Raw genomic sequence first — 15,618 nt, 5'->3', positions numbered from 1 at the left:
TAACTGCTGCTCAAATTGCTGCTGCAGCTGTAGTGTGATGGGCCAGAGCCGTACACCAAACACGATGGTCTTTCCTCTTGGTAGCGCCATGTGGCTGTCTGGAGCCCAGCCTTCTGGTGATCACATTCTTGTGACCACTGCTACCAACAGTCAAGTACAGTAGTTACATTTCTGCCAAGACTTTTGCAGTATTGCAGAAGGAACAATCAGCTTCTCATAGCCTTATTACACAATTTGTTCAGACTCAGTGATATGTTAATAATGGTGTCTTTATCACCTACTCTTTTCAACCTGTACTTGGAAAATATGATTGACCAATGCTCATTAGATGACAAAGGAGTAGAAATTGGAGGAAGAAGAGTAGGGTGCTTGAGATTTGCTGATGACATGGTCCTTCTAGCCACGGGGGAAAAAGAATTACAGGATTTGGTGGACACCATTGCAACTAACGGAAAAAAATATGGAATGAAAATTAACACAAATAAAACAAAAGTATTGGCAATAGGAGGAAATAAGGAACTAAAAATTGTGCTGAATGGAGAAAAACTAGAACAGGTGCAAAATTTTAAGTATCTTGGAAGCAGGATAGACATCGACTGGAAGTGCACCACAGAAATTAAAACAAGGATAGCAATGGCAAAAGAGGCGTTTTATAAGAAAAGGAGAATCTTCTGCAGCGGTATGGACAGAGAACTCAGAAAGAGACTCATAAAATGTCTTGTATGGAGTGTTCTTCTATATGGTGCTGAAACATGGACTATGAGGAAAAAAGACAGAGAAAGGCTGGAGGCTTTTGAGATCTGGACATGGTGGGAGATGGAAGGAATAAGTTGGATGGACAGAGTAAAAAATGAAGAGGTACTGAAAAGAGTGGGAGAGAAAAGGCAGTTACTAGATGTAATAAAGAGAAGAAAAAGAAATTGGATTGGGCATATATTAAGAAAGAATGACGGACTGATAAAAACAGTTTTAGAAGGTTATGTAGAAGGGAAAAGGAAGCGAGGAAGGAAGAGATTGCAGATACTGGATGACATGATGGACGGTACAACATACAGCAGCCTTAAGAAGGAAGCAATGGATCGCAGAAAATGGAGAGGCAAAGGACCTGCTAATATAGCAGATAACTGATGATGATGATCACCTTTAAAGACATTATTGACCAACATCAACTCACCACATCCAGTCTCAAAGATAACTAATGCTCACAACTGTTACATCTTGAATTTAAAGCAAATCTGATTTGCATCCTCATAATTGCACTTCTAGCACCACTCTTATGTGATTGGCTTGAAACTGGAATAGACATTATCTTTCAGATGTAGAAACATGCCTACCAACTTTCATTTATGTTGCATAACTCAATCTTGGTGCTGTGATTTTTTCCCATCAGTGTGTATATGACCACTTGGGCCAGCAGAGCAATTTTCTCTGATGTTTCAGCAGACATTTGTAGTTTAATTTTTGCAATCTGTAGCTGGAGTCAGCCCAAACAAATCCTATTCATCACATCTATCATACAATGCACAGTGTCGACAGAAGGCACCAGCTTGTTTCCTATTACAAACAAAACAATTTTTAAATCAAAATTTTATGTGCCCATTCAATAGAGCAATCTCAAATTAGTCTCGTGTGTTTTTTGTTTTATTAACAGGAACAATAAAACATGAAGAATAATCAGTACTCAAGCAGTGATTGAGCATCGCTTCTGCATGGCAGCAGTAGTCAGTGTGGGCTAGGACACTGCTAGAGAACTGATTAGTCTTTTGTGTTTTACTGTCTGTGAATAAATATCATAAGATGAATATTGCCCTTGACTAATTTGTGACAGTTCTGTTAAATGAGCATTTAAAATTCCACTTTAAAAATCATTTCATTTGTAATGGGGAAAAAGGGGTGCTTTTTATTGACACTGGGTGTTGCATGAAATAAGTTATGAGCGGTATTATATTCAATAAAAGAGTTCTAGTGGTATTAATATTAATACTGAAATGAAGAAAACGGTCTTGACAGTCTGTGTCTGGTGCACAGTGTGGAAGTGAAAAATGGACCATTGGAAATGTGGTGAAGAGGAAACTGGAAGCATTTTGAAATGGGGTGATATCAAAGAATGCTAAAAATTATGTGGACAGATAAAGTATGAAATGAGGAAGTAATAAAAAGAATATCTGACAAAAGAAGTCCATGAAAGACTCTTACAAGGATATGGGGCAGGTTAGATGAATATCTGGCACTAGGCAAAGCAGTATAGAGGAAACACAGACTAGAACATGAAAAACTTATTATAGAGAACGTTGGGTGTAGTAATTAATGGAAAGAGAAGCACAAGACGTGAAAATATGGAGTACAACATCAAAGCAGTAAAAAATTGATATTTTTGAAAAAAAAAAAAACCTCTGTAATTCCAGGTGATTATTATTTTAAAAAAGTCTCTGTAGCTCTAGGTACATAGAGATAACAGATTAAGTTTGTGAGTCATCTTCATGGAAATAAGAGATGATAGCCTGTGTATTTATATGAAGACAATTTTGTTTCAAAGTGAATATTTCTAGGGTGTGCCTCTCAAAATCAATTAAAAAAGGTTAATGTGAAATTAATGTAATTAGTATTTATAGGCTTGCTCGCAATTCTGTGAGTAACATATACGTTACAGGCTGTGAGTTAACATATTCATCATCATAATGTGGAAGCTAACAAATTGTTTTCTCAACTACAGTTTCAATGGTGCAACATTTAAATAACAAAATACAGCAGCAGAAAGCACAGTCTATACCTAGAATCGAATGTGTGGGGCCTGTACTAGATAGGACTAAGATGGGATATGCTCATAGAATGTTTAACAATAAGTACAGCATGAATTGTCACTGATTTGTTTGACACATGGGAGAGCAACACAGAGATGCTGGAAAAAGTGAACTGGCAGACACCTGAAGATACAGTGAAACTATCCAGTGAAAGTCAAGGTACTAAGATTCAGGAACAAGCTTTGAGTGAGGAATCCAAGAATATACTACAACCCCCTGTGTATTGCTTGCATATGGATCACAAAGACAAGACTAAACAAGTTATAACGTGCACAAAGCTGATTAAGCGAACATTTTTTCCCTCTCTCCATACTTGAGTGGAACAGGAAAAGTCCTAATAACAGACACAATTGGAAGTACCCTATACCATGCACTTGGCAGTGGTTTGTAGAATATAAATGTAGAAATAAACTGTTTTTTTAAAATAAAATTAGGTTGTCATAGTAATATACTATTGTAACCAACCAGCACAGAATAAGAAAGAAAGTTGTGAAAATGAATTAATTCTGGAAAATTTGAATTATAAAAATCTTCATAAAAGTCCTAGTAGCCATAGGGTCAAGCGATAATTACAAACAATGCAAACTAGTAATGAAATTGCATGCATTGTGAAATCAATAAAGTCCGGAAGTTTTCAGACACTCATAAGTCGTAAGCTAATTTTCAGTGTTTGATATTGATTTCTGGTTTTTCTCACAGTGCATTTACTGTCAAGAGTGAAAAATCTTTTACTGTGGTAACATGCTTGCATTGCAGCCTTTCTCTCACATACTCTCCTCACTACTCATCTCAGTCACCTTCCTGTGGACAGTGATGCTGTGGTGATAATTCATTTTTACAAGATACTGGAGTAAAATATCCAATACAAAGCAATTGTTTAGCCTAGAACACATGAAGTACCTGGCATCAGCACATGAAATTGCTTCCTGGTCCACAGAGTGCTGGAAATGCATATTTTATTCACAAGCATGCTGGAAGTGATTGGTATTATCTTAACAGTTGTTGATTCTAGCTGACAGTTAGTTTGAGTATGGCATAGACTACACGAGGTTATTGATCAGTTGAAAGTACTTTTTGTGCAAGGCACTTGGAGACAGTTTTCTTGCACCTTTATAATTCATATGGTATGGAAAGTTTTGGCAGAATGTGAACAAATAATTTAGAAGTAAAGGTATGAAAACTTTTTAAGCTAGAAACATTCCACGTGGGAAAAATATATCTAAAAACAAAGATCATGTGACTTACCAAACGAAAGTTCTGGCAGGTCGATAGACACACAAACAAACACAAACATACACTCAAAATTCAAGCTTTTGCAACCAACGGTTGCTTCATCAGGAAAGAGGGAAGGAGAGGGAAAGACGAAAGGATGTGGGTTTTATATATATATTAAAAACAAAGATTCCATGACTCACCAAACGGGAAAGCGCTGGTAGATAGACAGTAAAAAACAAAAAACACAATAAAAAATACACACACACAAAAACACACTAAAAAACACTTGCACAAACACACACACAAATTTCTTGCTTTGAAATTTGTTTGTGTGTTTTTTATTGTGTCTATCTACCAGTGCTTTCTCGTTTGGTATATACACACACACACAGGCATAGCTACATTTGTACTGGTTCCATGCACAATGTCAGAACTGCAGTTCTGCAGGTAGAGTGGGGTGATGCGTTGTGCTGGGGGGACAGGATGAGGCAAGAATGGAGCCAGGGAATGGGAGAGAAGATTGGAAAAGGGCAGCTGGTGGCTCAGAATGAGGCAGCAAGTCTGGTTATGGGAATGTGGGAGGGTGAGTCAGCAGATGCACAAGACAGGAATACAGCATCTGGGAACTGGCACAAACACCAGGGAGTTCATGCAGTGCATGCTAATGATGATATGGAGAAGTGGATTGCGAGGGGCTGGTGGTAAAGAAGAAGGGGAGACTGTGTGGAAAAGAGTGTGTGTGTGCAGGGTGTTGGTTATGGGGCTGGGGATTAGTGGAGATCGAGGCTAGGAGGGTTATGAGAGCAAACAATGTGTTGCTACGAAAACACCAACCTACATAGCTGTTGCTTGGCAGAAGATTCCAGAGAGCCAGAGTTGCAGACATTGAAATTGAGCATGTTGTGTTTAGTATCATTTTCCACCAGTGGCTGCTCAACTCTGTTCTTACAACAATTTGGCGGCGGCCATTCATTTGGTTGGACAGTTCGTTTGTGGTCATGTGCAGGTAATATGCTGTGTAGAAATTTCAGCAGAGCTGGTATATGACATGGCTGCTTTCGTAGGCAGCCTTGCCCCTGACAGGACTGGATAAGCCTGTGACAGGACTGGAGCAGGGTGTACTGGGTGAGTGAAGAGGACAGGTCTTGCACTTGGCGCTTCCACAGGGATAAATGCCCTGTGGGAAGGAGTTGGAGTTATGTGTGGCATAGGAATGGATTAGGATATTATGTAGCTGGGTGGGCAGCAGAATACCACTATAGGAGGGGTGGGAGGAATTGTGGATAAGATGTTCCTCTTTCCAGGCATGATGATAGATAGTTGAAGCTCTGTGACCAAGAGCAGAGCTGATTACCCAGTTATGAAACATGCTACTAAGCGGAACATGCTAAACTTTAATGGCCGCTTCATTTCCTGTGCAGTCTGGATCTTTCCCCTCAACACCAGCTGTTCTAAATCCCATGGAGGGGAGTTAACCATGCAACACTTCCTTTGTCCCCATATTCCTCCCGGCCTTAATCTCTGCTAATTCCCTACCCCACACCCTCCTCCACCCTGCAACAGCAGCCTATCATAAATCATCCTGTACCCACACACTGTTTCCCACAGTCTACTCTTCCTCTATTCTATCACCCCTCACAATTCACTCTGGCATTGTGTATTCAACCAGCACAATGTAGGTGTACAGGTGTGTGTGTGTGTGTGTGTGTGTCCTCAAATTTTCAGTCTTGTTTATGTGCCTATTGATGACTCAATGCCTCTACTATTTAGAAAGTCATTACCGTTCATATTTTCTCAATTAGTCAATACTATTTGTGTACTCCTAGAAGAGACAGGATATGGTTGCTAATGAGGGCTAGCTCCACCAATACAAATTGTATTTACTCAGCAGGCACTGGCTGTTTTTCCTTGCTACCAGCCTAACCTGCCTGCATTAGCAGACACCCTCTGAGCTTAGCATGTTGTCAGCTTTTCTATACAAAACTGGGTGTTAAATACGGAGTTAACAACACAGTGAAGATAATATTGAATGATGAAAATGCCAGTGTACACTGCACTGTATGTTGATTTGAGGGTGGTAGCAACTTGAAACATGTGGATAGTGATGCAAGTTGTACACTGTCTTGCAAATTTTGTTAATTCTCCTTGTCCCATCAGTCACAGTGCTGGGTCTTACCTTGTAGTGTGCAAACAGTGAAGGGACTGTATCAGCAAGATGGTGGACTCACTCATATGGCAATGACAATTTATGAGCTGTTGAAGAACTCCTTACAAGTAGTTAATATGGCCACAGTCAGTTTGTATATGGCACAAAGTGGCATCTGCTTAATCACTCACACCTAACATCCACCTCCTACTAATTCCCTCATACTAATTCCAATGACCTGTAGGCAGGTTTTGAAGAAAATTAGTCCAGGTTTCTTCAGGGATCTTCCATCTATTTATTAAGTAAATAGTAAATGTGTTCTTGCATTTTATGAAAAAAAGGATGCGTTCTATCCAACAGTATGTATCTGTATACAATTTCTGTCCAATAAATGTGCAAGAAGTAGTTAGGTTAAAAATTGAGCAGTGGAATGCAACCATCAAAATTTGTAGTACTGATATGATGTGAGTATAACTACTACAGTTACAGGCATTTCCCATTCAATTTATTGTGTACCATTTGTTTTTTATGCAAAAACAATAAACGGGGTTGCTTGTTTGTAAGACCAAATTAAAATCTTCCTGAGTCACATGTCTACTAATAAGGAATCCATATCTTCATACTCAGAGATATAAACCAGCTCATCTCGTATCTTTGCTTGGGAGTGAAGAAGTTTACTTATGAAGTGATGTCTCGGAAGTTGTTCACTCTGAATAATAGTTACTTGCACAGTTATTTTGTGACTTAATGCTGTCATGCTGTTGATATTACATACACACATTACATAAATTACCTTACCAATTTACACTGTTTATTTATTATGAATAAGGAAGCTAAAAGTGCTGAATTTATTTTTCTGACTTTTTAGGTAAAACAAATTGTGGATGAAATAATGGAAAAATTGCCAGAAGAGTTTAATATGGCAGAAATTATGGGAAAAGTGGAAGAACGTACTCCTTATGTAATTGTAGCCTTCCAGGAATGTGAGCGCATGAATTACTTAACTGGAGAAATGAAACGCTCACTTCGGGAACTGGATCTGGGTTTGAAGGTAATAGTTGCGTATAGATTTTCAGTATCTAGTGAATATGTGAAACATATGAATATGTCCAGAGGGAATTGTTTTTAAATGAGAAGATGAAGAGTACTGAGTCCTCCTTCAGTCTTAATGAGAGCATGACCGTGAAGCTTGTTATGGTAGTCCGCTGCATATCTGGAACATCAACATAGCTTGCAATTCATATCAACTATTACATGATCTGAATCAGCACCAAGAGGTTCCATTATATCTTCTTCATTTGAGGAAATTTCTGTATGTATGTAATAAGATATTAAGGACTCCCATTCAAGGGTACAATTCATTGTTCTTCTTTTCTTTTTGTGTCACAAATAAATATTTGGCAGTGCTTGACAAGTCTACTACATGACAGGAACTATTCCACAACTACTCAGAGTAACTATCATTGAAAAAGTGAAACAAAGACTTGGTTTTCTCTTTGATTTATTGTATAGTTATATTATAAAAGATGCAGCTTCAAGTTGCAGGTCAGTGCTCCCTTGTGAAGAAGTCATAAATAGTTCTACTGTGGAACCTCTCACATAGCGAGCATTAATTCGTTCCAAAATCTTACTTGTAGTGCAAAACACTCATTAAGTGAAACAGTTTATCCCATATAAATTAATGTAAAAAATGCTAAAGCGTTTCATGCAGGAAAAGTACTAAAAGTTTTATTTTATTCATGCCATTTATTCAAACAAAATTGTGCATGCAGTATTAAGTACTTTATTATTCACAAAACATAACTAATTTTTTTTTTGCTAGGAAGCTATCAACAGTCATTTGCTTCTGCTCATGCTTCAACACTTAGCGAAAATGCGACACAGCTTTATCGTCAAATAAATTTGTATCGCATGTAGCCACTGCTTTATTGTGGTGATGATTTTCAATGTAGGATGCAACCAATTCCCATTCTTTCAGGATTTCTCTTATTGTGCCAGAAGATTGCTGTTTTGCTGATACTGTCTCCTCCTCCTCTGAAGAACTTCTATCCGTAACTTCCTGCTGTGAAACACATCTTAACTTCATAAGCTCTTTGCTGGTTATTTCTAGGCTGTGATCTTCCACAAGCTCATCGATATCATTTCGATCATCTTGGTGCAGACAATGTTGTTAAAGTGATGTTTCCAAAACTCTGTTAGAGTGAGATTAGTAGCTTCAGTTAACTCAAAGCAGTGCTCTGAGAATGCTTTAGTGTAGAGCTTCTTAAAGTTAGAAATAATCTGCTGGTTCATAGGCTGGAGTAATGAAATGGTGTTGGGAGGCACACATTGGATCTTGATGAATTGAAACTCTTCAAGGAGGTGTTTTTGTAGGCCTGGAGAATGGACAGGAGCATAGCAAACAAGACATGGAGTGGCAGATTCATCTTAAACAAATATTTTTTCACTGAAGGAGCAAACACTTCACTGATGCAATCACAAAAACCATCACATGTCACCCAAGTCTTGTTGTTGAGCCTCTACATCACATTTAACCTTCTCTTCTGAACTTAACATTTCTTGAAGTCTCGTGGAGTTTTTGAACAGTAAAAAAGCAGTGGTTTAATTTTCAGATCACCGCTTGCATCGGCACAGAATAACAATGCAAGACAGTTTTTCATTGCCTTGTTACTGGGCAATACATTATAAAGGTATGGTTCAGCAACTTTTTCCAGAATAAACTTGTCTTGACACAATTAAAAACCTGTTGTAGCAGATAACCCCCAGAATCTATGAGTATCTGGAAGTTGCTGATGAAGTTCTTTGCTGCTTTTGTGGCAGAGCTGGCTGTTTTACCATGCCTCACAATGCTGTGGATGCTGGTTCTTCTCTTAAACTTCTCGAACCACCCATAACCTCCATTAGACACTGCTTTGGGCTCTGATGATCATGGTGTCTTCTTAATGAGGTCGGCAAAAATCATTCTTACCTTATCACAAATGCTGTTCTTGTTAACAATGTCACATTAAAATTGCTTTTCATTTATCCACATAAGGAGCAATCTTTCAACATCATCCAGAATATGAAACCATTGTTTAGATACTCTTGTCACTCCCTTTGAAGCATCTGTTTCCTTAATCTCATCCTAGGTATTGAGGATAGTGCAAATAGTTGATGTAGGCCAATTGTATATGCTTGCTAAATCAGCAATGCTCACACCAAGCTCACTTTTTTCAATGATTTTTCATTTCATTTCTACGGTCATTTTCTTTCTCTAATGGTCATCTTCTTGCTGCTCTACATTCAGGGTCATTTCTATGAAGGTTATTAAAATTTGTACACAAAAAACACTGTTTAGAAAATGTGTGATCACAAGCTGCACTAAGATGGTAGCAGAAAGAGCACTAAACCCAGTCTGCAGTACATACTAAAGACATTGTTCATATGCCACTGGTGACAGTGAAAGGTGTTCATATTGTTGAAAGTTTCTCCCTCTGGGTGTAAACAGCTGGAGACACCACACTGAATTGTTGTCACTCATTAATTGAAACATTGTTTGCTAAGTGAGGCATTTTTTTGCAATTTGTTTTGTTCATTATTCAAATTGGGCACTATGGGAGGTACTCGTTAAGTGATGTTCCACTGTACCTGCTTCAGCTCAGAAATTTTGGTCAGTTCATACATTCTTGTTGGATGGTGCATGAATTTATGATATAGTGGTGGGCAGGGTCAGTACATTCAATTAATGGAAGGTGATCCTCAAAAACCACAAAGAATTAGCTTCACACACTTGAAGCAGGAACAAATGCAGTTTGATGTGTAGCCTAAGTATACAATGTTTGTAGCATACAAATATCTGCATCCTGTCACAGTGATACCTGTGACGTGTAGGTGTTCTTTAATATACATAAAGGCAGTATGATGTGAAATTTTCCCTTTGGCACACTTACTTTGATACCAGTCTGAACAGAGGTAAAAGGTATTGTTTCCATTAACAGTAGTAAACTTATATGTTTTAAAAACATGGTAAATAATTTGAGAAATATGCGGTGTGTAATAAATGAACTAGTTTTATTGGAGCTCAATGAAATATAAAAATCAGTATGAAGTCTTCTATTTATGTTTTGAAGCATTAAATGGTTCATGACACAGTTCCTGAAATTTTACAAAAAAAATGTACTGCAAAATTTTGAAAAGAGTTTTTCTTCCAAAAACCAAAAGAATGTAACCACATGTTCCAAAAACAAAACTCAAACACAGTGTCAATTATGTTGTCTAAAAGTAGACATTTTAAACTCTCATCCTTGGCAATTTAAACAGGAATGAGTTTGTTTATTTGGGAATAAGTTGCTGTATAAATATAAGATTATAGAGTAGTATCATCCTTTCTAAAACACACTATGTTAGAAAAGCAATAACTTGAAAGGATAGTCAGCTACTTATAAAATAGACAAGGTTCTGAATGGCAGATAGGCACAATGAAAAAGACTGTTAGATGTCATTCAGCTGTTTGACCAAGTGTTTCATCAAACATAAATAACAAAACTCACACACATCCACACAAGCACAACTCACACATTCATGGTCACTGTCATCTAAGGGCCGACAATAACTGTGTCTGAAGTGAGCAGTGATCTTTGATGGAGTGGGCAGTGGGGGTAAAGAGAAGGTGTGGGGCTGGGAGGGATAACAGAGCAGGGAAGGGAGGGGGAAGATGTTAGTGCTGCCTGTAAGAGTATTCAGGGACATGGTGGGGACAGGATAGGGCCATTACATTCTGCATTGGATGGTATTGTGGAAGAGGGATGTTTATGGGGAGGGGGGAAAGAAGAGGAGAGGTGCATAGAAGGGTAAAGGATGTGCAAATATATATAAAAATAATAACTATTATTATTATTATTATTATTAATTGAATTAATTATAATATTATCAAATTTGATTTTTATAAATTTTGAAGTAAATGAATTGTCTTTCAGTCTTAATTTACCAATCTTGTAAATTGTAAGTCAGTAGTAGCGTGAAATTACATCGATTTTTACGTTCTCTATAGCGTTGAGATTTACACAATCTAGTTATGTGCTTCTTCTTCCACCATCAGTACTTCTCATTTTTGACTGTGAGTACAGTACTGATTTTTATCAGACTTCCTCTTCAGATGCAGGCAGCTACAGTGACATGACGTTAGCATAATGTGTGGAAGAAAATAAAAACTTTCATGGTTTTTCACTAATAAGAATCCCCACACTTCATATTTTCATAAATATTATTATTCAGGCATCAAAAATTCTACTACACAATTCTCACAAAAATATGTCTGCTCCCTATGAGGACTAAAGACAGAGTCTATTAAATAATTGACAAAAAAAATTGAACAAAGTTTCCATCATTTGTCATTCGCCTTCCAGTGTAACAAAATACATTTTTTCTGATGCTTACAGTGACCGCGCTATTGTTTATTGTCATTTTGGGGAACGAAATAACTGATGATGGTTGAAGTAGAGAGGATATAAAACGTAGAATGGCAATGGCAAGGAAAGTGTTTCTGAAGAAGAGAAATTTGTTAACATCGAGTATTGATTTAAGTGTCAGGAAGTCGTTTCTGAAAGTATTTGTATGGAGTGTAGCCATGTATGGAAGTGAAACATGGGCAATAAATAGTTCAGACAGGAAGATAATAGAAGCTTTTGAAGTGTGGTGCTACAGAAGAATGCTGAAGATTAGATGGGTAGATCAGATAACTAATGAGGAGGTATTGAATAGAATTGAGGAGAAGAGGAGTTTGTGGCACAACTTGACTATAAGAAGGGATCGGTTGGTTGGACACATTCTGAGGCATCAAGGGATCACCAGTTTAGCATTGGAGGGCAGCATGGAGGATAAAAATTGTAGAGGGAGACCAAAAAATGAATACACTAAGCAGATTCAGAAGGATGTAGGCTGCAGTAGGTACTGGGAGATGAAGAAGCTTGCACAGGATAGAGTAGCATCGAGAGCTCCATCAAACCAGTCTCAGGACTGAAGACCACAACAACAACAACAATAACAACAACATTGGTTTTTAACTTTTATCGTAGCGTGTCAGGGCTTTTCGGGGCTTTTCCTATACGAGGACTATGCAGGTTCAGGAAAAAATGTAGGACTGGAGTGGGATCAGGGAAGTGTACTCAGCATTTGGGTGCTCCAGCTACCTCTTGGCCTCAGTTTGCCAATGGGCATTCTCATAGTCAGACAGCTTGTTAGTTATCATACCCACGTAGAAAATGGCACATGGCTGTTTTCATAGGTGGACCTGCCTTTGATGTGTTGGGAGACATCTGTGACATGACTTGAATAGATGTTAGTGGGAGTATATCTGGAACAGATCTGGCATCTAGAGCTATTGCAGGGGTATGAGCAGTGGGGCAAGGGTGTGGGAGCAGGGGTGGAATAGGGATCGATAGTCAAAACCCTGACTGAAAATGGTATCAGGTTTCTCTAGTCCTGGGTGCTACTGAGTCATGATGGGGTTGCTCCCATGTGGCCAGACATGTGGGGATGACAGGTGCCCGGGAAGACAAGGTATAAGAGATCTGTTTCTGGAGTAGGTGGGGATGGTAATTTTGGTCTTGAGCACCTCTGTGAGACACTTGCCTTATTTCGAGTGGGACTGTTCATCACTGCTAATAGGATAACCATGGGTGGCTTGGCTGTATGGAAGGATCTTCGTGATGTGGATTTTGTGGCAGCTGTTGAATTGGAGGTGTCTTTGGTGGTTGGTGTATTTGATGTGGCTGGAGACACTGATGTAGCCATCCCTGAGGTGGAGGTCAATTACTAGAGCAACGGAATCACATTCTATACCAAGGTTTTGACAACATCTCGTCATACCATTAAATGAGGTATATCATCCCTACTATCCTCCCCACTCCTCCCACAGTGGTATTCCACTATCCACCCAATCTATGCTCATCACTCCTTGTCCATCCCTATTACCCCTGCTCCCAGCACCTTGTCCAGTAGCTCATATACCAGCAATAGTCCTAGATGCAAGACTTGCCCCATACATCCTCCCACTATGATCTGCTCAAATTCTGTCACAGTCATCTCCATCCATGTCAAAGTGAAGGCCATCTGTGAAAGCAGCCATGTGATCTACCAGCTTAGCTGCAACAATGGTGCCTCATCACTTGTGAGCATAACAACAAACAATCTGTTAAAAACTTTAATGAGCTGTTGCTATTTTTGGTCTGTACTTGGATGGTGATGGTGTAGCAATATAAATAGATCTGTCATGAAAAATTTTGCAGCTGTGGTACACCACATTAAAAAACATTATTCCACACTGCATAAACTATTCCAAAATAGTGCACCTTTTGAAATGAAAGTGGGCCAGAAGAAATAATTTTTTCCATGTGTGCTGTAAAAGCAAGGCTGAGGCAGTATTGTATGCAGCTTACCAAAGGTAATTGTGCTCCATCAGGGACAAGTGATATTTGAAGATAGAGGAATAAGGCAAAGAAGTTATTTTATGCAGATTGGTGGAATCACATTTTAACGGAGTCACACTGCCCCTCTCATTATGGTTCATCACGTAAACTACTATATTCCTCCTCCGAGTGGCATAGTGAACATAACTGGGAGCCAGGGCACAACACTTTATTTGTGCCCGTCCTCCTCCCACTGGCGCCTTGTGTACAACACTTCACTTTATTGCACCCCTCCCCCCCCCCCCCCTCCATAAAAACATATATGATATATAGAATTTACTTATGTAATAATATATTTTCTGAAAAATCTTGTTAATCTCGGAGAACATTTGGCATGATAGACATTTGCCCCCTCCCAGCCTTGCTGCATTGCTGTGTCCCTCAACCTTCCTATCCTGATCCCTACACCATCATTTCCTCTCCTCCTAAACTGCAATGCAATTTATTGATGACCCCATTAGAATTAATGCTAATGTTGAATTTTCATTTTATTCTCATCGATTTGTAATGACATTAACCCATGATTTGAACTGTTGCATTATAGATGAAAGAATTTTAGAAAACTTAAGTCTAGAATTGTATTGTAAATCAAGGAATTGAAATTTTTTCTTGCTGCACATCAGTTCTTTACCTTACAGTCAGAGTGTCCTTAATAATTTCATTAGAACCTATTTTCAAAATATTTCATTCGCTCATGATGTTCATGATTGTTTCTGAAAATTATTAGAACAGTTAATAACAAAATTTTATGGGGTTGTGTTTATGCAAAAAGAAGTATTCAGAATCCAATGCCAAACTCTTTGTAACACCTATAAAGCTGTGAACACTTACGAATATTGTTCTGGTTCTGAACTTGTATTCTACTGGCATGTGATAATCCCAAGTAAGAAACAGGTGTTCTTGTTCTTGGTTCTGATAACTTACTACACGACAGCTATTCTCAGTATTTGCAAGACGATTTTGGAACTGTGAACTTCTCAATTGCTCAGTCTTCCACCACTAGCATGAGCAAATATTTTTGCACTAGGCAGAACTGTACTTTTTAAAGAAATCATGTACTGGGAGTCATTAATTTAGGACCAATAGGTACAGCTTGAAGTGATTTCTGAGGATGATAGAAATTCCTAAAATGTAACTCAGTTTCTAAAACTTTGAAATCTGTGTAGTTCGAACATTGTAGAGCTGTACACTGTTACTGATGTTCGATTTTCTGTCTGTGTGCGCAGTGCCATTGTGTGTGTAGCAGATTATACTTTTGTTTTTGTGGAAGAGTTTCGTTTCTTTTATTTTTTTTTTTAATTCTTTTTTTCATTGTTTATATATTGTGATATTAGTAATGTAGCTTCTCTGCGTCATTTGTAGTACAAAAGGTATGTAGGATAATCTATGGTTATTGCAGTCCTTAATTTTTCATTTAGTCTCAATTTCTTGGGTTAGTACAGTATATCATGTATGCAGTTCTGCAACGTGGAAAATTGATAAAAACTCAGTTTGTTTTTGGATGTAAGGAGAATTCTCTGATAGAGAATCTGGGTATGTTGGTAATTGGGCATCCAAAGTTAGTTGGTTAATTGTGTCTTGCAAGAAAATAGCTGACAACTTGGGAAGGGTGGCCAGTGCACAGTCAGTATGTTTGACAGGACGTCAAATATGAGATGATGGGGAGACTCTGACAATGGCTACATAGTGCACAGGGTAAATCTGGCTGCAAGTTTTAAGCTTATATCAACAAGAGTAACACCTGCCTTAGTTTGAAGCCTTCTTCAATTCCTTTAGATAGCTTGTTGAATTTCTGAAGACAATTAGGCTCACATGTGGATGCAAGTATGGTTCATCATTTGCAGCCTTGTATACAGAACTTCTGGTTTGGAGCCAAGTCGAGGGCTTAAACGGGAGGATCATATGGTTCTGCATCAATCTTAGATGCAGATTTCTGACCTCCAGTGTTGAGTGAAAAATTAGGGCCATCTTTCATACATCAAGTGTACACACCACAGAGTAAGCACAGTAT

The 15,618-nt window shown here is 38.3% G+C and overlaps 1 protein-coding gene across 1 annotated transcript in view; it reads left to right on the top strand.

Moving 5' to 3' along the window:
• Positions 1–15,618, top strand: part of LOC126474748 (dynein beta chain, ciliary-like) — a 734,368-nt gene that overhangs the window by 693,641 nt on the left and 25,109 nt on the right. Inside the window, exon 77 of the mRNA XM_050102225.1 lies at positions 7,031–7,213. Coding sequence (XP_049958182.1) covers positions 7,031–7,213 — 183 coding nt within the window. The remainder of the gene's footprint in view (positions 1–7,030; positions 7,214–15,618) is intronic.

Source organism: Schistocerca serialis, chromosome 4, assembly GCF_023864345.2.
Source record: "Schistocerca serialis cubense isolate TAMUIC-IGC-003099 chromosome 4, iqSchSeri2.2, whole genome shotgun sequence".
Taxonomy (NCBI): Eukaryota; Metazoa; Arthropoda; class Insecta; order Orthoptera; family Acrididae; genus Schistocerca; species Schistocerca serialis.
Note: the sequence above shows the minus strand (reverse complement) of the source record. Positions and strands in the feature narration are given on the sequence as shown.